General features: G+C 34.5%; 1 protein-coding gene across 1 annotated transcript in view; it reads right to left on the reverse strand.

The window, feature by feature from the left end:
* Positions 1–26,371, reverse strand: part of LOC150077098 (transcriptional adapter 2-beta-like) — a 201,889-nt gene that overhangs the window by 29,039 nt on the left and 146,479 nt on the right. The window contains exons 11-12 of the mRNA XM_090385784.1: positions 13,695–13,774; positions 5,473–5,544 (exon numbers count right to left, since the gene is read on the reverse strand). Of these exons, the coding sequence (XP_090241910.1) occupies positions 5,473–5,544; positions 13,695–13,774 (152 nt within the window). The remainder of the gene's footprint in view (positions 1–5,472; positions 5,545–13,694; positions 13,775–26,371) is intronic.

The raw sequence follows: 26,371 nt of genomic DNA on the forward strand, positions 1-26,371 counted from the left end.
ATTGCATGTGTTCCGAGGTCAATTTTCTGTTTGTTGGATGAAAATCTCAAGTTTCTGGGAGAAAAAACCATGCTAACCTTGCCTGAGACCAACTAACTCAGCCATGTTGTGGGGGAAAAAACCCATAAAAATTCCTCCTATCATCGACAGGATTCGAACTCAGGTCTTTTCCATCTGGAGTGGGGAGGACTGCAATCCTACCAACTGTACTACCCATGAGGGCTTCAGATGCAGATCAGGTCCCTCAGCCACCAACTCGCCTTTGTTCATAATTGTAATAGTTAAAAAAGATTTACTGAAATTCATAATGGATTCTAAATGTTTAAAAGACTAATTTTCACATCCAATTTAGAAGCTATAATGCATACACGAATACATTCTTCTCCTTTAGTTTTTCAATTTGGTCTTCAATTTGAGTTAAACACATGAATTTAAAAAATTAACCCTTTTTTGAAACAAGTTTCTCAAATGTATTTTTAAACTGCACATTTTTAAAATTGATATTTAAAAATTAATTAGATAGTATGAATCAGAGCTGTAATACTCAATATGTTCTACGTTGATAATAATATTAGTAACTCCTCTTATTAATTTACTAACTTAAAAATTAATTTATTACAACTGTTAAAAATGGTCTAGTCACTTCCCAAAGGAGGGAAATGACTCAATCACACAAATTCTAAAAATATTCATAAGCAGTTTTGAAGGCTGATTTTCATACCTGATATTCATAAGTTATCTTCTAATTTTGTAATAATACCATTTCTTCTCTACTTCATAAGTTATTTTATTTAATAACTCAATATACAATCTTGTTGACATGCATTTTCTTTTACTAATATTAACTGATTAAATAGCGATCCTGTTCTAACACCCAACAAAAACTACTTGATTGTGTGCATGTGTAAGAGAGAGAGAGAGAGAGAGAGAGAGAGAGAGAGAGAGAATTGTTATTTTATTCTTGTATTTATGTACTGTTTATATATTTTTATTATTATTTTTACTTCAGTAAGTCCAGAGAGAGAGTTGCTATTTTATTGGAACATTAAATACTGAATCTGTATTGAATAGTATTGCAGTGTACTATATTTTTCTTTACCATCTAGCAGGCACATTCTAGTACTACAGGAACCAAGAATAAATAAAATAAAATTTTAAAAAATAATAAAACTTCTATTAAAATTACATGAGTATGAACTTCAGTATTTCTCAATATTTTTTTCAGTTTTGATCTCCATCACTGATTTTTTAATTGGAAAGGAAAATTCTTTAGGCTCAGTGTTAATGCAAAAATTTACTCTACACTTATCAGCATTAGTAGTGGCATATGATGCAAGAAAGCAAGCTTATAATAGAATCAACCAAAAAAAAAAAAACGCCTCCGATTTCATCCATCCATTCACTCCAAAAATTTGCTATATTTTTGACATTTATTCAAGCTATCAGCTTCCACAATGATAGATGGAAAGTAGTTCCAGCAATCAACTTTGCCTTTAGCCGCTGACGATAAGGCAAACTTCTGCACATCTATTCTACAACTGTCTTTCCTTAATTTGATTTTGTGCCCTCTCAGGTTCTAATCTGAAGCAAGAGGAAAAATCCCATCAGCATTGAGCTTGCTCAAACCATTCAAGGCCTTATACACCTCAATCAGATCACCTTGCACATGCCTAATCTCCAGACACTGCAATTTGCAGAATTTAAGCCTTTCTTGATAAACGCACCCCTTTGTTCTCCTTACCAATCTTGTTGCCTTTCTCTGTACTCATTCTAGCAACTTTACCTCTTTCATGAAATGAGGCCTCCAGACCTGTACACAGTACTCATACCTATGTTAATCTTCTATACAGCTAAGGATTGTATCCACTTCATCTCACATGCTTTGCATCCCTGAGATATGGCTGTATGGTACTTGGAATTTTTTTTTTTTTTTTTTAATCTATAAAATAATTTGCTTATGTCCTGCTGTACAGAATGCACTTTGAACTTGAATAACTCAAAGACTAAACAAGCTTTTGACCTGACTCCTTTTGCAATATGTTTTATTTATTAGTAAAAATTTTGTGAAAAACTTTTTTTACTGATATATATATAAAAAAAAATGTAGTAAAATTTTCCAAATGATTTTCAAAATTTCTGTTATTTTTTAATAGTTTTGTAAGATTACAGCTTTGGCGAAATATTCTCCATGGGTACACTAGAATAATTGTAATTCTGTCTGTGCAATAATTACAATTTGTTTTTTTTTAAAGAATGATATATCACAGATGTAAAAAATTTTATTATCCAGTCCATCCCACTGACACCTTAGGTAGCAGCGAAAGAGAGCTGAGGGAGAGGTTTTGTAATTACTCAATATTAATCTTTACTTCTTCTCTAAAAAAGTTTTGGTGAAATATTCACCACAGGAATTCTTTTCTTTTGGATAATAAGCCTTTTTTTCACTAAAGATGTATATTCTTATTATTCAATATAGTGTCAAAATAAAGAATAAAATTTTGTGCTGCAGTATTTAAAACCATTTCTTGATGTCTTTAAAAAAAAAAACTAAATGGTGACCAGCATGTGTAACTTTTTTTTGATGAACGTGCTAGATGGTTAAGGGTAAAAACCAATATGGTTAAGGGAAAAAACCAATAGTGACTGATTGATATTGGCTTTGGTTTCAACTTGGTGTGAGCTGGCTATTAACGAATATACGGTAAACCCCCACTATTTGCGGGGGTTACATTCCTGAGAAATAGCACAAATACTGAAAAAGCAAATACTGAGTTATGGCACCCATAGTAATAAAAGGGTTCCGTTCCAAAGTATGAAATATATAAGAAAAACTAGTCTAAAATTTTGTCTATGTATGTATGAATTGTTGTTATTTGGTTTTTTAGGAGCATTAGCAACTAAGGCCATATTGCTCCGGGGAAATGCGGTGGTCATTCCCTGACCTTTCCACATCCTCCGTGTTTGGTGGTCACGGGTTCGAACCCCGGTCTAATCAAAAAGCGTGTGCTACACACTGCTGCTCCTGCCCACCTGGCTACGGAGGTGCCTGTATGTATTGTATGTACCTACATAATATGATTATGTACATAGACAAGTACAGAGTGAAATACAAGCATAAAGTATCAAAATGAAAATAAGAAACAATTTAATTTAATATTAAATTGTTTGTTATTAGAAGTTTAATTTAATTTAATATTAAATTAAATTTCTAATAAACGTTAATATGTAATGTTTATTAGAAATTTCAAAAAAATCTTTCAAAAACATATCAAGAATATGGGTTGCTGGGTGAAAAATAACTATTAATCGAAGTTTATTTCTTCATTTTTTTTATTGAGCTCCTTTTGGATTAATTGTTCTAGGTCTCGTTTAAACTTGATGCTTCTTTCCAAATTAGGATCCATTTCCACCACCTTTTCTGAAAGTTGTATGGGGAGGCTAAAGATTTCTTTTAATGATCTGTTATTTAATTCTGTTCTAACAATGTCGAGATCTTCCTCCTCAGGATCATTTTGGTTCTCATTTGACCTTGTCACTAATTCATCCAACTCTTCTATTGTAAGTTCATCTGCATGAGTTTCAATAAGTTCCTGAATATCTGTTGCATCGATGTTTTCAAAGCCCCCTACCTTCTATTCCCTGTGCAATTGCTATAATATCGGCAACCAGTTCATTGACATTGGGGATTGTTTTAGCAACAACCACTTCTGGCCACAATTTTTGCGAACACGAGTTAATTGTAGATGCTCTTATCTCATCAAATGATGCTTTGATGTTGACCAGGCAATCTGCGAGGTTATAATTTTTTCAACTTTTACTTACAGTTAAGTCTGGCTCCCTTTCCATTTTTTCAATTAAGCCAGTAAAACTTCTCCTAACACAGTAGGACTTAAATGCAGCAATCACACCTTGGTCTAGCAGTTGTAAAAGTGATGTGGTGCTGGGTGGCAAAAACACAATTTCGACGTTTGGGTGGTCAAATGCTAGACTCCTTGGATGTCCTGGTTCATTATCAATAAGAAGCAGAACTTTGAAGGGCAAAGATTTTGAAGCTAGGTAACTTTCCACCTCTCACACAAAGCTATTATTAAACCACTCTAAAAAGCGTAGTTTTTACCCAGAATTTTTTATTGGATTTCCAATAAACTGAAAGATGTTCTTTATTCTTTTCCTTAAAAGCATTCTGCGATTTATACACGAGCATTGGTTTGATCATGCATTCACTAGCATTTCCACAAAACAAGAGAGTGAGCCTATCTTTGGAAGCTTTGAATCCAGGACCAGATTTTTCATTTTGTTTTAAGTATGTTCTGGCTGGCATTCTCTTCCAAAACAACCCAATTTTGTCTGCTTTAACACCTGTTCAAGAAAATATCCTTTGTCCGTAATTAATTTTTAAATTCAGTCGGGAAACTTTCTGCAGCCACGAAATCCACTGATGTCCACTTACATATAAGTTTAATGTAATGAAGGCCATATCAATTTTTAAACCTTTCAAACCAGCCTTTGCTAGCTAAAAAACTTATCTTGCCAGTGCTATCAACAGTTTCACTAAAGTGTTGATAAAGGTGTTTTGCCATTTCATGAATGATAAGTGAACTTAACAGAATTTTATTTTGAGTTCAGTCTTCTATATACACATTTTTTCTAAATTAACATCGCGAGTTACAGAGCAAATTTTTGAAGCAATTAGCGCATTTTCATGGACAATATGGTGGATTTTTTTCCCGATTTCTTGATTGATCGTACCATTGACTCATTGATTTTATAATGTTTTGCGAATGGCATGACACTTTCACCATTAGAAATTTTGTCTAATAACTCAATTTTACTCACTAATGTCATCACCTTCTTTGATCTTTTCACAATTCCCTTGTTATTTATAGGCATATTTTCATAGGGGTTAGAAAAGAACTTGTCCACAATGAAGTCACTTTCTTTTAACAGTTAACACATGCGGAAAAGTCTGTTTACACTAACACACTGCAAAATGATAGATTTTTCACTTTCGTAAGCATATCAATTAAAAGCAAAAGATAAAACCTTCCGTGACAAGCACATAACACATACTGAAAAGTATTAGCAGGAAACATCTGTGCTCGTGATTGTGTCACCCTTCCCCCCCCCCCCCCCACCCACCGAGCGCTGTTTTGACCGGGCAAGATGATTTTGGCCACACCCATATTTTTTTATGGTGAAAAATGTTCACGGCACTTTAAAATTCACATTTTTTTTTTTTTTTTTTAGGTTTCATTTTATATTAAATCAGCGACCACAAATACAGATACCGTGAATAGAGGGAGTTTACTGTATTTCATTAATAACAAAAGTATCATAGTCATCATGGCAACAGTTAATCTGAAAGTTGATTTTCATGCCTGACAACCAAATATTATAATAAAACCAGAAGTATATATTTTGCTTTGATTCTCAATCCTCATCATACAAAGCAATTAAAATTATGTGGCTTACCTTCTAATTTTGTAATACCATTTCTTCTATACTTCATAAGTTCTTTTATTCTTGTTTTGAGTTCTTTTTCTTCTATAAAAGAAAATTTATTACATTAATACATAATCAACACAAATGACCAACATAAACCCCTTAAGGTATAACAAAAAATAATGGATCCAAAGTAACTGTTGGTTGAAGACAAAAATCTATGATTTTCTGTACCTTCCTTAATATAGACAAATTTTTACTTGTTATGGGTTTTGAATTTTTTTAAAATAATTTTCCCACAGTTATAGCATGAGCATGATTATACCGAGCAGATACAGCCCCACCAAGTTTGTTCTGCTTTTAACTCATAGTAATGCTAGCATAGGAAAATGTTCAGAAAGTTGCTCAATTTGACTTTCGATTTGACTTTTTTTTAAAATATATTTTTCCATGTCAGCCTTATTGCTGACATGGAAAAACTTTTACTGATGTGGATTGAAGATCAAACCAGTCAAAATGTGCCTTTAAGCCAAGCCATCATCCAGGACAAGGCTCTAAATTTCTTTAATGATATGAAGGCTGAGAGAGGTGAGGAAGCGGTTGAGGATAAATTCGAAGCTAGCAGAGCCATCTCCACAACATGTGCAACAAGTGCAGGGTGAAGCAGCTAGTGCTGATACAATAGCTGGAGAAAGTTATTCACGTGAGCTTTCTAAGATCATCGAAGATGGTGGATACACTAAGCAGCAGATTTTCAACATGGATGAAACGACCCTATATTGGAAGAAGATGATGAGGACTTTTATTGCTAAAGAGGAGAAGTCAATGCCTGGCTTCAAAGCTGCAAAAGACAAGCTAACTCTCTTGTTAGGGGCTAATGCAGCTGGTGATTGCAAGTTAAAACCTATGATGATTTATCATTCAGAAAATCCTAGGGCCCTAAAGAACTATGCAAAAGCTAGCCTCCCTGTTTAATATAAATCTAACTGAAAAACTTGGATGACTGATCTTTTCTCAAATTGGTTCACGGACTATTTTAAGCCTACAGTTGAGACTTATTGCAAGGAAAAGAAAATTCACTTTAAGATTTTACTTCTTGCAGACAATATCCCTGGCCATCCTAGAGCTCTAATTGGTTTGTACAAGGAGATAAATGTTATTTTTCTATCTGCAAATACAACTTCATTGCTGCAGCCTATGGACCAAGGTGCAATTGCAGCGTTTAAATCATATTACTTAAGAACTTTTGCTACGGCTATAAATGCCTTAGACAGTGATACAGTAGCTGGGCATAAACAAAATAAATTAAAAGCATTTTGGAAAGGCTTTGCAATTTTGGATGGTATAAAAACTATTAGAGATGCATAGGAGGAAGTTAAAGAAACAACGTTGAAAGGTGCTTGGAAGAAGCTAATTCCCACACTTATGGATGATTCTGAAGGCTTTGAGAATACAGTGACGGCAGTCACTACAAAAGGTTTTGGAAATGGCAAGGGAATTAGAATCGGAAGTCGAGCCTGAGAATGTGGCAGAATTGCTTGTCTCTCACGATGAGACCCTAATGGACGAAGATCTTCTGATTGAAGAGCAAAGGAAGTTTCACGAAGAGGAGTCCCATCTTGATGATATTTCTGCTATCCCTAGAGAAATGACCACTGAGAAATTGGAAGAAGCTATCAACTGTATAGAAACGGGGATGGCAGCTTTTAAAAGATTGATCCAAATTTCGAAAGAAGTTCTTGAATGCAAGACTTCTAGACAATATTGCATGCTATAAAGAAATTCTAAGGGAAAGGAGAAGAAAATGCATGAAGCAAAGTTCATTGTTTTCCTATTTTACGAAAGTACTATCACAACCTTTGACAGCAACAGCTAGCCTTGAACAATCTTCAACATCAACAGCAACACAAATCCCTGCAAGAGCTTCAAACAAGTTTTCATTGTCAAAACGAATAAGATTTGTTAGTCAGATGATGAAAATGTGCCATCTCCTTCATCCTTCCTACAATAAATATATTAATTTTTTTCAAATTTACATTTGTCAATTACTATAAGCTAAGGGGGAAAATATTAATGTAAGCAATGTGTGTACTGTATATTCATTTGATTTGTATCGTTTTTGAGGCCTAGCTGTGTTGCTCACTTAATATATGATAATTTAAACAAGTTATTAGGCTTTTATATGCATTTGCAAGTGAATGCATATAAAAGTTCCTATGTTCCACTTTTTGGCAGGTCTCTGGAACCTAACTCGCCATATGGATGAGCCCTACTGTACAGAGCTATGCTGAAAAAATGCTATGAAACACTTTTGGGGGGGGGGGGGGGAATTTTTATTAGCATGGACCAATTCAGTAGGTATAGAAGAATATATTTTTGTAGAGACAAAACATATTTCAACAAAACTGATGCAAGAGCTTTTGCTATGCTTTAAGGATTCAGGAAACTATTAGTTGGGGAAGAAAAGGATAACACTGATATGTATTTATTAGTGATACAGGTCAAAGTAATGCTTGCACACATTTTAAGAGTTCTAAACTGTTGCTGTAATGGCTGATATTGGCAAGATATCTACAGTAATGTCCATAACGTCATTAACAGAATGAGAAAATCCAAACTCCTTCTTAGGGGCAACTAATTCTGACAAAACAGGACTAACATAAATGTGGTATCACTCAGAAATAGGGGATAATGAGTTTACCATGGTATGTATAATGTACGTAGAAAAGGCCAGAGAGAAGGGATAGAAGGGTCTTGCTTCTTATCCAAAGCAGCCTGAGCATGACAAAAGCTTTCCAAGATTCAAAACTTAGAAATTCCAGCATAGCATTTGTGTGCTGTGAAATAATTAGATGTAAAGGAAAAATGTGAGTTGTGCTACCAACCAGAAAACTGTGAAGAGTATCATGACAGCATCTACGTGAAGAAATAATGGGCAAGTGTGAATGTCTTACTATGGGTGATTCCAATTTGCCCTAACTGATTGGAGCAAATGGAAAGAAATAACCATGAGGGTGAGGAGAAAAAAAACTTTAAATTAACTAACAACTTCTAACAATTAACTTTTGTCCATCTCTGTTCCCACCTCTATCAAAACCAGATGGTTCTATTGCCACTTCAGCCAAAGATAAAGCTGATCTACTAGCATCCTACTTTTCTTCTAACTCATGTATTGAAGATTTTGGTAATCCACCTCCTACCATTTTCAGTACATTCTATTAAATGTACTCCAGTGGTATTCTATCAAAAGAATATTAGAAGGATTTTGAACAATCTTGATGCCAAGAAAACTCTAGGTCCTGATGGTATTCCTCCACTTGTTCTTAAAGCCTGTGCTCCTGTGCTTATTCCTGTCGTTTTTTTCACTTTCTTATTCCAAATGTGTTTTCCCTTCTGCATGGAAATTTGCTAATATTCAGCCAGTTCCTAAAAAGGGTGACAAATTCCTCCCATCCAATTATTGTCCCATTGCACTTCTACTCTTTCTAAAGTAATGGAGAAATCAATTAACTGCCAACTCAAACTACCTAGAAACCTTCCATCTGATCAACGATCGCCAGTATGGATTCTGTCAATGTTGATCTACCGGTGATATTCTGGTTTATGTTACCCATCTATGGACAAATTCAATGGAAAAGTTTGGTGAAACCCAGGCAGTTGCTCTTGACATTTCAAAGGCTTTTGAGCACATTTGACATGAAGGTCTTCTAAATAAGCTTCCATCTTAATGTTTGCCAACTGCTTTTTGCAATTGGTTATCCAGTTTTCTCTCGCTAAAATGATTCTTCCACTCCTATACTTATCTTCGATTACACTCTCATTTCTAAGAAAGATCATATATGTCTATTGGGAATTACTCTGACTTCTAATCTCTCTCTTGGCATAAACAGATTACAAATATTGCTTCCTCTGCATCTATAAAACTGGGTTTTCTCTTTTGCTCTCACTGTTACTTTTCTTCAGAGCAACTATTCACTCTATACAAATTGCAAATCTGCCCTATCATGAAACATTATTCCCACATTTGGAGCAGTGCCTCCAAAACCTCTCTCAGGCTTCTAGATTCCATTCAAAAGAAGGCAGTTAGGTTAATTAATCATTCATCCCTAACAAATTCTCTCCATCTCACAGATGCTCTGTTTCTGCTACATGCCTTTTCTATAATTACTTCCATGGCACTGTTCCTCTGAACTGGCTTCTATAAGTTGCACTATCTCTTCCAAACCAGTTCGAACATATGCCGCAACATCCTTTTACTGTCCAAATTCAAACTCACAGAACCTTCTTTTTTTTTTTCTCCTCATTAATTCATTCAACTTCTGTTTTCTGGACCAACCTCCCTTCATGAGCCTTTCCTGGAAATCACAATCTACAGAAATTCAAGTCTAATGTCAACAAATATCTTCTTTCATCTCAACCTTCAACTCATGCATGGTACTGAGTACTGTAGGTCCTAATACCTCTAGCACTTGGGGCTCTGATTAAAAAAAAAAAAAAAAAAAGTTAATAACATGCTGATCAAAAAATATTAATTTCTGCCTCAGCATGTAGAGAAAATACTATGGGTTTACCACCCATGAACCAAATGACACCATAGGTCTCGCATACAGGAACAATTGCAGGAAGTTATTTTGCAGTCTTTAGTTGGAAGACGAAGAAAGCAGTTGCAGTTGTTAAAGGCATGGGGGATTTAATTTCAGAAAAGGGAACTATGAAGTTTCAAATGTTACATAGCCTCTATGAACAAGAGAGGGGGTAAATACATTAGAAAAATATAGCATAAGGAGGATGAAATGGATGAATACAGAGTTGTCAATCTAACAGAGCAGAAAAAGATGGCACATGGTAGTTTCAGAGCAATGTAGATCAGTAATAGTACCACAGAAAAGGCTAGGATAGAAAAGAATAAGTATGAGAAATTACTGGCTAAGATAAAAAAGAGTAAGGACAAGGAGTTTTTTTTAAGTATGTGAATAGTTCCGTAAATAGAAAGAAGAAAATTAATCAGATCAGAACCTTGTGTAATGGTTGTGGAAGAGTCTTAGATAACCCAGCTGACATTGCTGATGAACTGGAAAGGCACTTTGCATCAATCTTTACAGACAAACGACCTCTCTTAGAAGAAAGAGACTAAGATAATGAGGTTGAGCAGTATGAAATCAGCAATACTGAAATTACACTTGAGTATTTATTAGAAACAGTTCAGAGCCTAGTGGAGTTGATGGCATATACCCAGTAATTCTGAAGGAGGCAGCAAGAGAGTATAATGAACCATTAAGGTTAATCCCCAAACAGTTGCATGTGTAAGAGAGGCCATCAAATGTATATAAAAGATTATCTACCAGAGTGACAGCAATGTCAGTTTTAGTATTCCTCAATTGTTGCAGTTACTTTTGATCTCTATTATTAATTGTTTTGTTAATGCAGAAGTTTAGCCATAAACAAATAAAATAACACATTTCAATTAAACCTAAAGTATGCAATCATTAAACATATGAATTTAAAATTTTATAATTATTATTAGCACATAGTGTAAGGAAGCATGAGGTGAGGCATATGCTGCACCAGCCAAAAAAAATTTCCAAGTTACCCTGAGAGAGAGAGAGAGAGAGAGAGAGAGAGAGAGAGAGAGAGAGAGAGAGAGAGAAGGAAGAAATCACCAAGAAAGAGAAGAATGATGATATCCAGCTCAGGACTCTGGGTGTGCCAAGCCAATACTCACCAAATGTGAGCCCCCTGGGGTTATTTCTGTCCAATTATAACAGTGCCCTACTGTCATGTCCTATAGGAATATCTTGAATGGTTGACACTCACCAACTCACGTAAATATTGAGGGTCAATAACCAAGAACATGGGGGTTTCATTTTTATAAGTATAAACAAGGGGTGGTCACATAAACAAACTGAGCACCAATAATGGCAGATTACAAGAATTTAATTTCCTTAGCAATGTACTAATTCCCCTAGCAACAAATTATATCAAGCTCAAAAAAAGGAGGTGAGTTCAAACATAAACGAGTGCACATGCCCCAAGGGTTTTATTTTTAAAAAATATTTAAAAATATGTTTTCAATATAAAAAAATATATTGCTCATAGGTGTGTTCATTTCTTGCCAATAAAAGGTTTTAAAAGGTAGTGCTTGGAGGAAAGCGCGTTCCACACTGCAACAGGGAATAACCACATCCATCTGAGGGTTAATTACGAGGGCATCACTGGACTCAAGAGATTACTCTGGACTGCAGGGGTGCCAATGTATCGCCAATACATAAAGAAGTTAGTAGTTTTTTCGCCAGCAAGTGATAGAAAAAAATCAAAGTAATGATAAAGAGTGCAATACTTGACAGCTACTTGCGAGCTGAATGCAGGAAATAATTTTGATATTTGTTATTTGGATTTTAGAAAGGCACTTGACTCAATCTTTCGTGAGAGATTACTGTATAAGCTGGAATGTATTGGGATCACAGGTAAGATTCTATGATGGATTGCAAGGTGGTTACAGGGTAGGAGGCAGAAGGTTTTCACTAACGATTAATCATCAGACAGATCTAACATTAGAAATGCTCCCCAAGGATTGGCTCTGGGACCACTGTTATTTCTGATTTTTATAAATGACATATGAAAATGGCAATACATGTGAACAAAAGCCTTTCCAATCTTGCTATATTTTAATGCAGCAAAATGCCAGGTCAGGTCTCACTTGGGAAATAACAACCTCAAAATAACTTATATACTTGGTAGGGTTGAATTAAAAACAGTAGAGGAAGAAAGAGAGTTATAATATGGGCAGATATGAAGTTCTCCAAGCAGTGTAGACAAACAGCAAGGAAGGCCAATGGTGTCCTATCAATGAGTTATTGGACATTTGCATGTAGAGATACAGAGATCATAATCCAACTGTATAAGACAACTGCTTTTTTTTTTTTTTTTTTTTTTTTTTGGTAGTTGTTGGCGCATCAGCTTCTGGGGCCATAATGCACCTTCCAAGGTGTTTGCAGTACTTTGATCCAAGCCCTAGGCGGGATACGAACCCGCGACCTTTGGGTTGCCAGGCAGGTACTTTACCCACCCGGCTAGCCTGGTAGGCTAAGACAACTGCAAGACTGCAATTTGGATAGTGTCCAGGTATGGAGACCACACATAAAAAAATGACATCCAAGCATCTTGAGAAAGAGTCCACTGACTGGCAATCCACTATGAGATCTGCAAAAGGGCACTCATACGAGAAAAGAAAAACTGCGAATATGAGTACTATTACAGCTTGGTAATCAAGCACATTAGAGGGGATCTGACTGAGATCTAAAAGGCTCTGAGAGGGAATACAAAATGAACAAAGGTGAAATTTTCAGTTATAAATTGAGTGTTTGGTGCCAAACAACATTAACAACAAAATGATTTTGTAGTTAACATTTTTGTAATTAACCAAGAAAAAGTCATTTTAAATTTTATTGGTTTACCGGAAATGTACTTATAGCCTAAGCTAACTTGTAAAACTACCAGAGAGACACAATTCTATGACATGATATGCATTGTTATTTGTATAAAGTAAAACTAAAGTTATCTAAAAAAAAAAAAGCAATTTTGTAATTAACGTTGTTCGACACTAAACCCTCGAAATGATTCTAGAACTAGAAGCCATAAATTCAAATTACAGGAAAATGAGATTCAGCATGAATTGTAGAAAGTTTTCTTTTAGCCAGTGAGTTATTAATTACTGGAATAAATTACTTCTGCTGTAGTTGAGGTCGACAACTTGGGGAAATTCTGAGGTCAGTAAATGGATAGGTACTTAAAGAGGAGGGAAACACATTTATTTATTTTTTTTTTTTAGTTATTTATTTTATTATTATTTTTTTTTTTTCTGGCTAGAGCAACAAATGCCTGTGGCTTCCTTGCACTATATGACTAATACTAATCTAGCTTTTTAACATTTGCAAATGTTAAAAGTACTCTGAATAAAAAATGTTTACCTTTCAGAAACCCATCTTGTCTGCAAATTACATTTATCTAAATGTTATAAAAGACTGTATTACAATTACTTATTATTAAACATGTATTAAAAAGAAATGAATAATAGCACAGTTAGTTACTACTTTCATAACTAACCATACTATTATTTGTTTCTTTTTTGGATCGACATAAACTGGGTCTGGATCACACTGTAAGCACAAAAATTACTGAGAACACAAATGTTAATCTCATAAGTTCATTTCTCCATTTGGATAAATGTTAAACGTTAAAAACAACAAACTTACTTTGTAAATTCTCAAACATCTGTTCATGTTCAGTTGCAGAATGAAACCTACAAAACACTTGCATGTTTTCTTGGAACTCCCTTAAAAAAAACAAAAAAAAAACTCATCAATATTTTAAGTTAAAAAAAAATGTATAGTATTAACCATAAATCATTACAAGTCAACCAACGTTAATTACAGTCATGTTGATATTTCTCTAACAGAAGCCTATTTCTTTAAAGTTGCATGTATTGCATCACTTGCATTTAGCAACTAGTTTGGTGTTTATTTCTGCTATGTTATGCATTGAAAATGTTAATTAAATTGTTTTTCACTGGCTCTTTTTTTAAGTTATCCTTACTTTTGGTTCTTGTGGTAATTAACTTCAATAACGAATTAATCATGCCCCTTAATATGAAAAACTAATCAAAAAGCTTCTAATATCATAGTTTCCAACTTACAAAATAGGGTCATGAGTTTTATTCCATGACTCTCAAGGAATAAAAGTGTTTCATCTGTGTGTGTGTGTGTGTGTGTGTGTGCGTGCGTGCGTAAAAACTGTAAAACTATTATGAAGATAAAGAGATGCCTGCACATACTAAGTGGCTTATGTGTATCCAATAAAATGTTGCATAATATATAATGTATAATAAGTAATATAGAGGAAAAAAGTGTGGAAAAGAGGGTGAAGAAAAATAAATAAATGAGGACAGAAGTAGAAAAAGGAGAATGGAAGGAATATGTATCTAAATTTAAAATATTAGATATGAAATAAAAGGAAAATTTTGCCATGATTACAAGGCAATAAATAATAAATTTAGACCTGTACCACCTGACCATGCTGAGGTCAAAAAAGTGTGAAATATCACAATAAGATACAATAAACCAACTACAAAAGAAAGGTAGATATAGGACAAACAAAACACGGAACAAATATTGTATCAAATCTTATCATCATAAGGCCCCTGGGCAAAAGGGAAGTGATTATTACTTGTGGTACTACACTTAGGGTGGTAGAAAATGAAAAAGACCTTGGAGTGATTGTGCAGTCAGATATGAAATTTTCTGAGCAGTGCAGACAGGCTGTCAGAGCAGGTCATTGTCAATGATATACATGAATTTTGCTAGTAGGGAAAAGGAGGTGATTATCCCTTTGTATAAGCAATGGTCAGGCACTTTGAGTACTGCATACAGGTCTGGAGGACTCATTTTAGGAAGGATGTAGAGTTGCTTGAGCGAGTACAGAGGTCAACAAGATTGGTGAGGAGAATGATGGGATGGTCTTACCAAGAAAGGCTTAAATTCTGCAAATTGCAGTGTCTGGAGACTAGGCAACTGGACAAACGTTTAGAGGGAATGGATGTGTGAAATTTTTTTTTTTTTTTTTTTTTGGCTTATGCTACATAAGCTTGCTTTCTTGCATCACATGCCTCTACTACCACTACTATTACTGAATTTCAAATGCAATGCAAATTACTGCAACGAACAATGACTGACATTCGCTCAAATGCCAGTTCGGTGAAACAATAACATCAGAGGCCTTAATGCAGTAACTGAAAAACTAGGATGATAGATGGTACCAGTCTATTATTTATTGTCTTGTAATTGTGGCTATATTTTCCTTTTATGTAATATTTTCAAAATTTCTAGAAACATATTCCTTCCATTCTCCTCCTTTTTCTACTTTTATCCTTGTTTATTTATTTGTTTCTTTGCTCTCTTTTTTCACACTTTTTCCATTTTGCCTCAATATTACTTATTATACATTGTATATATAGAAAATAACCATTTATATGCATATCTTTGATTATTACATTCCTTCAATATAATTCACAGCCATCTGTATAGCATGCTATAATGTACAAATGATAACAAGTGGCACTTGCATTCTGGTGTTTTTCTGAAAGTCATCTCTCTGCCTTACAAGATGTCATGTTCAATAAAACTACCTGTCTGTGCTGAGGGCATCATCTTGAGAGAAGTCATGTAACAAGCACAGCTTCCAACATACAAATCATCTCACTGGCACAACATGTAAATGTACATTAACACCTTCCACCCCACTTCCTCATGTATTAAACATCTTACAGTAAAGATTTATTGCACCAGTCTGCTTTGATGCTCAATGTACTTTCTCTTGGTGGTCTTTTGTAATTGTGTTTGGCTGATATTCTAGATAATCTGAAATCAAGTTAGGAGATGAAAACCAGTAATTTATTTTCTTTGGAAATAAATTTTTAATTATATGGGTTTTAAGTTCTTTTATTAATCTTTATTGTTTTCTACACTGAGAGAGGGTATTATCCCTGGGCCATATTATATGCACTGCCTTAGAAATGAAAACCTGTAGCAGAATTAAGTGTGTTTATATTTTTATGGCTAACTGAAAAATTATGGCAAACTATACTCAGAAGTTTATCACAGCCACATTAGTTAATGAAATTAAGAAAAAAAATCAGTTTCTAAAAATCCTGACTTGAACAGTTTACTATTTTTTGCAAAAAAGAAAAAGATAGCAAAAAATGGTGTTCTTGCAAAAAGACAGACAGAGACTGTGGTACCAACTCTGGTACTATGATGGTGAGACAGAGAAGGGATCAAATTGAGTAAAAAAGACAGATCACCACATCTAAATCTGGAGAGTTTGCAGCTATGAACTGAGATTCGCATAAAGTCGAAATAAAGTAGAGTGTTTGCTAATTCTATCGATCTGGAAAGTTCCCATGGCTAGCAATGATGTGGTAGCATGCACTACTGCAAAATACGATATGATAAATTATTGAAAAAATGCATTCCACAAAGCATGGATAAGGTTATATACTAATATGTGCTTAAAAGTTCATAACAGGGTTACTTCTGTACATCAGTCAAATGATGGGGATCTCACCATAACTTGCTCTTGTACATCTCTAGGAGGTCCAACATATCCACCACTGTTTTTGGGGAATGAAACCTCAGCTTCAAGTTTGCATATTATCTCTCAACTGTCCTCTTCCAAATGGAGAAACATGAAGTTTACTTACTGTTCTTTGGTTATAGGTAGAACTTGATCATTATGCATGCTGTCACAGCCACAGAGAAAAGAATTTGCCATCATTCAAGAGCTCAGTACAGTAAAGCACTTCTTCACATGTTTTGTGCAGACCACACTAACAATCTAAGCAGGCTACATCTTCATACAACTTCTGTTGCTCATGCTTTTTTTAGCATTCTGTTGAGAGATTGCTAATCTCAGATGCTGCCACACTATAATCAACTACCACTGTGTTGTCACACAACACATCTAATGCAGACAACACCAATGCTGCTACTCATGCCAATGATTTTAACTTGGCCTTTTGCATATAGTATCTTTAAATCTTTACTAAAATCTTTACTAAAATCTAAAAAAAAAAAAAAAAAATATATATATATTAAACTTTTCCTTCTATCCAATTATTTACTGAAATCAAGTATCTAATTATATTAGTCACATATTTTTTTTTCTTAATTCCAGACTTGCCCAGATAATCTTGTGTTGCATCTTTAATCAAGGGGAGAGAAAGATTTAAAAGAACATTGCCCAAATCCAAGGATGCTCTCATTACAACAGATAAAGGTTTGCCTACATGTTTTTCTGCTTTTGTCAACTGGATAGCTTCCATCAGCATCTGGCACCATATTCACTTTTAAATGTAATAACCCCACTTTTAGTCCCTTCTCAATTATTATAAAACAATTCAACTCTAACCAGATTGCTAGCATCCAAAACTTGAAACATCCTCATAAGTGAATGTGAATGTAAAATGTTTTTTCAGCTTACCAACAACCCATTCAGGATCATTCATTGACAAGTTTACCACAGATAAAGTGGATGATTTTAATTTGATTTCTTTCCTTTTACAGCTAACATAAATGAAGAAATCCTTGCTACTGTTCTTTGCACTGTTAGCTAAGGGCTTATAATTTGCCTAACCCTTGAGTAACTTTATTTCAGGCTAACTTATATTTACTGTAGGATCCAGGAATCAGTGATAATTCATAATCATCCATTGCATCTTTCTTCTCTGTCACTAAGATCATTAGTTCTTTTGTGATCCAATTCAGTCTATACTTTGAACAATACTTGTTTTTTATACAAAAAGCTTAGTAGCTTCCAGAATAACCAACTTCAATATTTCCCATTTAGTCTCACTGAAAAGAATTCAAATGGTGTCTAAGACCATTGTAATCCTCCATTCCCCGTGATAACTATTGTCAAAGGAAATAACTATTTCCTTTGACAATAGTTATTTCTTTAAAGTGAGCTCACTTCAATACATTGATCACTGCTTGCCAGCGATTCGTTTATTTGAAGGTTCTTAATATCTGATGGATCTTTATGGATAACCAGATCAAGAATATTTCTTTCCATTGGCACATTTCAAACATACTGATGTAAGAAGTAATCGTCCAGCAATTCTAGACTACTAAGTAAGTGACCAATTCATAAGTGCCAGTCAATCTCTGTCAAATTAAAATTTCCCATAACAAGCCATTCTGATTTGTTAATCCATTCTATACTCTTCTGTTCTATAACACACTCCTACTAATTCAATATAATTATCTACTAGTTATGCTTGTCAATTAAAAGCACTACATCCTTCTCTTCTGTCACATCTATTCCTCTTGCACATATATTGCATTTCCCATATTTAAATTCTGCCTCCATCTGTCTGTCCATCCATATTTAAGTTAAAGTCTATGCCTGACGTAGCCCAGTGGTCAGGAGCGAGAGTGCATAGCACGCGTTCCTTGAGTGCACCGGGGTTCAAGCCCGTGACTACCAAATACGATAAATATTTGTATTGACGATTTATTGTAAACTCTACTGACTTGGTTGTCGTGCCGGAGTATAAACAGAAAATTTATTTTATTTATTTATATATGCCATATTTAAATTCTGCATCCCGTATATCTGAATATCACCATATTTCTGATATTCATATATCTGCATTTGTTGACTTAAACCACTACCTCAAATTCAAATTTATTAACTACACATACTCCTAGAATTAGTGTGCAAACATGTGAGGGTCTGCCTTTTTATGCTTATTTTGACTCTTAACACCTCTGATACAGTTATTCACAGCAGTACTTTCTCTAGGAATTTTATGTCCCTACATTTTTCCACTTTCAGAAGGCCTCATACAAGAACTCTTCAGATGTATATGCAAATGTCACTTTAAACCACATATCATTGTGATAATTAGCACTTTTCTTGAACCCTTAAGCCTACTCAATGATAATTGCAAAGACACTTCCACTACCTTTGTTAAATGTATTTATTCTCTGCAAAATCCTGCAGGTGCAGGAAATGCTCATAAAAATTGATCCACAAAAATGCTGAGAGAGAGTGTGTGTGTAATGTCTCCAAATTGATTAAAAAAATAATCAAAATATATATATTATTGCAACTGCTTTAAAATATAGTAGAAAGTTAGCAGCATGATACAACAAAGCACACTGATTGCAGCATTCTAAGCAGTGTGGTTTGTAATACTTAAAATGGCAGTTTCCAGTCATCACCAGGGTGGCCATATTTTGAAAATTGGTAAGTGGAACAACTTGAAACGAAATGTGTAGTATATAATTTTTTCTTTCAAAAAGTAAAAGGAAAATATAAAATTACAATTAAAATACATTTTTTATCAATCAATCAATCGTAATATTTATTTGTTATATGATTGTCGTTAATATGTATTTGTCCTATATAAACTATAATATTATTTATAAGTTATTTTAAAAATAGCAAGGAAGACTACTTTTACTTTATATACGTTTCTTTAGATTTCACTAGTTTTAAAATTTTTTCTCCTTCTGAAAATTTTAAAAAGTTTTTAAATTCTGAACAGGACATGTTATAATTTTCTTTCACTATAAGTTAGGCTTCTAAATTTTCTAATAAGAGACCGTTTCTCTCTTTCCATCAAGCAGTTTTCATTAAGCTGAAAACTCTTTCTGATGAAGCATTTGAATGTGGAATGCTTAATATGGAGCTTACAATTTGAGACAAATTATTTGCCTCCGGAAATTTTGAGAAAAATTGCACCTATTTTTTAAACAAGCATTTTCTTTTCTTCATTACTCAGTGATGAAAAAATGCCTTTGGACTTTCTCATCTTTCTCTTGTTATTAGAATTAATTTTTAACACATCTGTTAGATTCCAATAACAATTAATTAAAAATACGTAAAATCAATAAATTAACAGTTTTTTCTTCTCTTATCGGGAGAAATGATGGTATTATTGGGAAGCAGGACTTGAAGTTCTAAATCGGGACAATCTCAGCTATATCAGGATGGTTGGCCACCCTGGTCATCACAATACATAATTATCTGGTATTTGCATTTAATGGGAGAAACTCCTACCGAAAGTCATCAGGCGCCTCCGTAGCCAGGTGGGAAGGAGCAGCAGTGCGTAGCGCACGCTTCTTGATTAGACCGGGGTTTGAGCCCGTCACCACCAAATACGGAGGATGCGGAAAGGTCAAGGAATGACCACCGCATATCCCGGAGCAATATGGCCTTAGTTGCTAATGCTCCTAAAAAAAAAAAACCAAAAAATAACCGAAAGTCATCAGGAAATGTCAGAAGTTTATCTGATGGCATTATAGATGGAAAAAATATCTGTAACTGAGTGTGAAAGTTTTGTGATAGACAGAAGTCTTGCAAGAATGACACTTGTCAATAAAGACTTTGAACCAATCATTGAGGCCAACAATTTCCTCTGTGAGGCAAAGTTTGGGCAATAGGAGATCAACAGTGGATTAAACTACAACAGCTACAGGCCTTTCTGTTAGTTTTGTGCATACTATTCTTCACAAAGATCTCAGAATGAGCAAAGTGTAAGCCTGTGTTCCGTGGCAGCTTTCTCAGGAACAGACATTCATGCCAACCTCTGTGAAGCGATGCTTATTCAATAAGTGTCAATGAATTGTTTCTTTTCCACGATTGTAATGGATGAAACATGGAAAACATCAACTCACAACCCCCACCCACACACACACACACACACACAAAAAAAAAAGATATATTAAAAAAATTAAATTTTAAACATCAATGAAAATGCAAACATCATCAACAATATTATGTATTTTATTGTATATAATACACACAAAAAACAAACCAATTATATACAGAAAATATAATGAAAACATATTCACAACATAATTAAGGTTTTTAATTTGGAGAGGTTTTGGAAGTGTGAATGCACACATAACACAATTAATTTTACACATTTCTGCTATGCAGAAAGAGGACAATCATGAACACTTTCTGCATTCAACTGTATTCTTCTTTCTTGGATTAGAAATCCAGCGGCAGGAAAATCTCTTTCACCTGGGAACACTACTCGCAGGAATAACAAGAATGAAATCAGCCACAGATGCAAAATTTGTGGGGGGAGGGAGGACTTTTTCTCACCACTTCAACTGGTATTGGAAATTTCATTCTGATATAATTTTGGATTTTGTCAGGTGGAGGTTCAACATTTTAATCACTTGAATATGCCATATCAAATAAATAATCTTTCTTCCTCCTCCTTTTTTCTGCTGAATCTTTTATTTCTGGTCTTTCAATGTCATATGGCAATTAATTATTTAAAAAATCTGGAACTGCACCTGAACCAAGAAATTCACGAGAACCGACTCATAACCAACCTGCATTGCATGGGAACCTGATCTGACACAGGACTCTAATAACAGGAATTGATGAAAGATAAATGCAGAAAATAGCAGTGGTGGTTGCAGTGCATCAACCAGGAAATTACAGAAGAATTCAATCCTCAGCATATCAGGTAAAATCTATCCAAGTATTTTAGAGAAAAGGGCTAAACGCATTGTAGAAAATACACTGGGAAAGAGAAGTCATGTTTTAAGTCAAAGAGGAGATACTAGTATCAAATATTCACACTAAGACATATTATAGAAAAGTTACAAGACATAACAATTTATAATGAGAGTCTGTAATTAGGCTTTGCTGATCTTGATGAAGCATATCATAAAGTATCAAAAAATCTGTTCCCTGAAATTTTAGTAAAATATGACATTTACAGCAGAGTAGTAGTATTGGCAAATGATGCAAAAAAGCAAGCTTATATAGCATCAGACAAAAAAAAAAAAAAAAAAACCTGCACACTTCACCCATCCATATTCTCCAAGAATTTGTCTAGTTCTTCCTTGATTTGGTTGATAGCTAAGAAATGGCAGATGAAGTTTAACATTGACAAATGCAGGTTACTGCATATGGGTAGCAGTAATGCCAAAGTAACTTATCAACTATGTTGTACTACACTCAGGTTAGTGGAAAATGATAAATTCCTTGAATTTATCATTTACCATTTTCCCCTAACCTGAGTTAGGGGAAAATGATAAAATAATAAAAAAGATAAAAAAAAATGATAAATTCCTTGAATTTATCATTTATCATTTTCCCCTAACCTGAGTGTAGTACAACATAGTTGATAAGTTACTTTGGCATTACTGCTACCCATATGCAGTAACCTGCATTTGTCAATGTTAAACTTCATCTGCCATTTCTTAGCTATCAACCAAATTTTCCTACATCTTGTTGCAGTAGCTTAGCATGATTACTGTTTTTAACCACCCTGCCAACCTTTCTATCTGCAAACTTAGACATTAAGCCTCATATACCTTGATATGCTGGAAGGTAAATGGATGGCCAGTGCTCAAAACAAAGGAACTGGAAAGTTGCTGGAGAGGCCTTCATCCTGCAGTGGATTGAAAATGGCTGATGATGATGATGACCTTGATATTGATCATTAATATTCATTAATGAATACTGAAAACAAAAATGAGCCCAGCACTGAACCCTGGGAGACTCCACCTATAACATTAGTCCACAAAGAGCAGTGCCCATTCATAAACACTCTGTCTTCTTCCATTTAACCATTCTTTTATCCATAGCAGTAACTTTTCCTTAATGCCACATTGCTCCAGTTTCTACAGCAGGTTCTTTTATATGCAACAGTATCAAAAGTCTTCCAGAAATCCAAGTATATGATATCAAAATTATTTTATGCATTCAGTTCCTTGGTTGCTGCATCATAGCAACCTATCAGATTGGTTAGACAAGGTTTTTTTTTTTTTTTTTTAAGGAGCATTAGCAACTAAGACCATATTGCTCCGGGGATATGTGGTGGTCATTCCCTGACCTTTCTGCATCCTCCGTATTTGGTGGTCCCGGGCTCGAACCCCGGTCTAATCAAGAAGTGTGTGCTATGCACTGCTGCTCCTGCCCACCTGGCTATGGAGGCGCCTGGTTAGACAAGACCGCCCCTTAACAAATCCATGCTGTGACTACAGTATATATTTGCATTTCTGTCCAGATGGTCCTGCATTATTTCTTTATCCAGTGACTCCATTATTTTCCCTGGAACAGACTCTAAGCTACCAGGTCTGTAATTACTCATATCACCTTCTGATCCCCCTTTATAAACTGGGGATACATTTGCACATCTTCAGTCCTCCGAAACTTCCTCTGAATCCAAGGATGCTCTCATAATTATGGCTAAGGATTTGTTGTTGTTCTTTTGTTGCCTCCCTTAAGATGACTGAATACATCCAATCCACCCCAGATGCGTTTGTTATGTTCAGCTTCAACAATTTCTCTACCACTTTCCTTTCAATTATCACAAAGTCATTTAGCTCCCTCTTAGAGTTTGATAAACTTCTGGCATCCCCACCCCCTAAATAATTTCGCATGTATGAATGCAGATGAAAAATACCTATTCAATTTGTCCACAACTTGAGCAGGATCATCAACAGTTAACCCATAAACATCAAGTGGCCCAATGTGATTCAGTTCCTTCCTTCTACTGTTAATATAAGCATAAAAGCCTTTGCTGTTTTTATTTGAATTCTTTACCCGAAACTTCTCATAATCTGTCTTTGCTTACTTAACCTCCTTTGTGACTTGATTATAGACTAATTTTATCTACCATAGGCTTATAAATTATCAGGCTTGTGTATCACCTGATAATTTATATGAATCCCATGCACTTTTCTTCTCTGCCATGTGTCTCAGTAGTTCATCTGACATCCATTTAGGTCTAAGCCTTGAAGAGTATTTCTTTGTGGGTATGAAAAGCCTAGTAGCTTCTTTGATTACTTTCCTGAATACTTCTCATTTAGAGTTTGCTGTTGGTAACATCATCAGTTGGTCCCACTGCACACAATTTAAAAACTGTCTGAGACCTCTGTAGTCATCCTTATGAAAGCAAAAGCCTTTCCCTTTATTCTTGACAGTCATTATGTCTTTAATTAAATTCCACATTAGTACACCTGATCACCAGAGGTTCCCAAAATTTTATACCTTGAGCCTCCTTTAAATTTTTCATAAATTTCACCTGCTGCAACAGTTTCAGAACTAGTGCAAATAAATAAATTTAACCTAAGATTTAGTTATTAATATACATAACGTTTATGAATGAAAATATATTCAATACATTTAATCTCAAAGAAATAAAATGCTTCATACCTGGATTAGTGGGATGGTTTGTCCATATTTTGTTAAAAAAGTGCTTCATAAAAACAACCCTAACATCAATTTTTTGGATCAGAGGTTCCCAGATGTCCTGCACTTTGGAAACCTCTGCTCTAGCATAATTCTATAAGAGGGATAAAAGATTTGTATAAAAACAACAAATCTGCAGCGAGGATTGAAAGTTAAACTACGAGTGAGGCAAGGCTGCACATGATAACTTCTTTTATCCACTTTCAAGGACCATTTAATAAAAGAATATGTTATCAACAAAGTTTAGTGTACGAGACATAAAAATTTGATGATACTGTGCTTTTAAACAGTAGCTTGAAACATTTCCAAAATCTGAATAAATTAAATTAACATTGTAGGCAATTTAGCATGAAAATTAGTCACACAAAACCAAAAGTTATTAAATTTAGAATAGATAACCAAAAATTGGAAAAAGTTAGTAATTCAGTGTATCTATAAAATATTTAATGAAGTTTAGAGATTGAAATAAACAATAGAATGAATAACACAGGAAGTGTAGGAAGCCAATTAAGCAAATTTATTTAGAAAAAAAAAGAAATTAGACAAAAAAAATTGGCTGTTTGTAAAACAGTTTTTAAGAAAAAATAAATCTTGGGTTAACAAATCGCCAATCAAAGATAAGCAAAGCAAACTTAAGATGGTATGGGCACATAGAAAGGATGGGAGAAGCAAGATTAGAAAAACAGATATCTAAAGCAAACAAAAAGAATGGTAATAGGCCCAGAGGCAGATAAAGAGGAAGGTGAACTGCTGGCATCAAGCAAGTGTTTAAAGAAAGAGGGCTTACTCTGGGTAGAGCTAAAGGTCTAAGATGAAATACGATAGCAGTGATGAAAATAGTGAATGGAAGACTCATAGTTCAAGACTAATCTGTAATATCATAGTGACCTGGACACCCACTAAATATAACAGATTTGGATGATAACAGTAATGTTGTTTGGCACTAACTGCTACTTTTTATTGCTCAATACAAGATGATGGTCACTTCCACTTTATATCCTCTACATACCACTGTATCTTCAACTAGTTTTTAGGCATGCTAGCATATATGCACAAAGAGCCTATTGTCTTCACCATGTGCCTGTCTATCCATCTGTCTCTACGTAATAACTCTACTCCCAGTGAATAGATTTTCATGAAATTTATATTTAGATCTTTTAGAAAGATTTGTAGTGACATTCCAAATTTCACTAACATGGAAATTGGGCAATTATTATTTCTTTGTCTGCCCATTCGCATGTAATAACTCAACTCCCAGCAGATGGATTTTTTTTTTTTTAAAGATTTATCAAATTTTCTCAAATTTCATTAAAATCAGACAATCATAAATCCAGCAATTATCTTCTTTTTTTTTTTGTTTGTTTGTTTGTAGATACAGTCCATTCCGGTTATCTGGGACACATCGGGACTAGTGTATTTTAGCTTGATTAAGTGGCTGCCCCAATTATCCGAAGTTTCAAGTAAATAGTTAAAAATACAATGCACCCCCCCCCCCCTTTACAATTGGTTCACTGTACAATCAAATCACATTACGATGGAGTCACCATCGTAACGTGATTTGATAGGTAGCATAGTAAAGTACCGTTCACTATACGATGTGCACTAAGCGACGGTCATTGTGATCAGGTTTGTGAACTGAATTTTAATTCTATTAAACAACGATTCTAATTAGCGAAAATAGGTGGAATATTATCCACAGGCTATAAAAGCAAAGATATATTAAGCACAAATTTACCCTTTATTACCTTACCAATTAAAAATTTAAATGATACATGAAAATCGGAAGAATATACGTCATAATCGGAATAATCAATACGTACTGTAATAAGTACATACGAACTAGTTGACATTTCTGTTCAGTGACATTTGTGGGTGGGGGTTAAAATTTAAAACAGTAAAAAGATAAGCAATCGATAACAAAGAACACGGCACACACAAATTGCAAGTAACACGATACGTGCAAGAGAGAACGGAGTAACGAGTTACAAAGCTTTAAAAGGAATGAAGAGATCTGAAAATTAATTTTTTTACATGATTGAAGATTTCATGGAAGTGTAAACACATTTCACCATAATAATCCACAGAATTCCAGCTGTCGGTATTATCGCAAATTCAGTAAGATCAAGTTAACTGTCCGTTTATGATA

The sequence above is a fragment of the Mastigoproctus giganteus genome, chromosome 12 (assembly GCF_048544385.1).
Source record: "Mastigoproctus giganteus isolate SK-2022 chromosome 12, ASM4854438v1, whole genome shotgun sequence".
Classification (NCBI taxonomy): Eukaryota; Metazoa; Arthropoda; class Arachnida; order Uropygi; family Thelyphonidae; genus Mastigoproctus; species Mastigoproctus giganteus.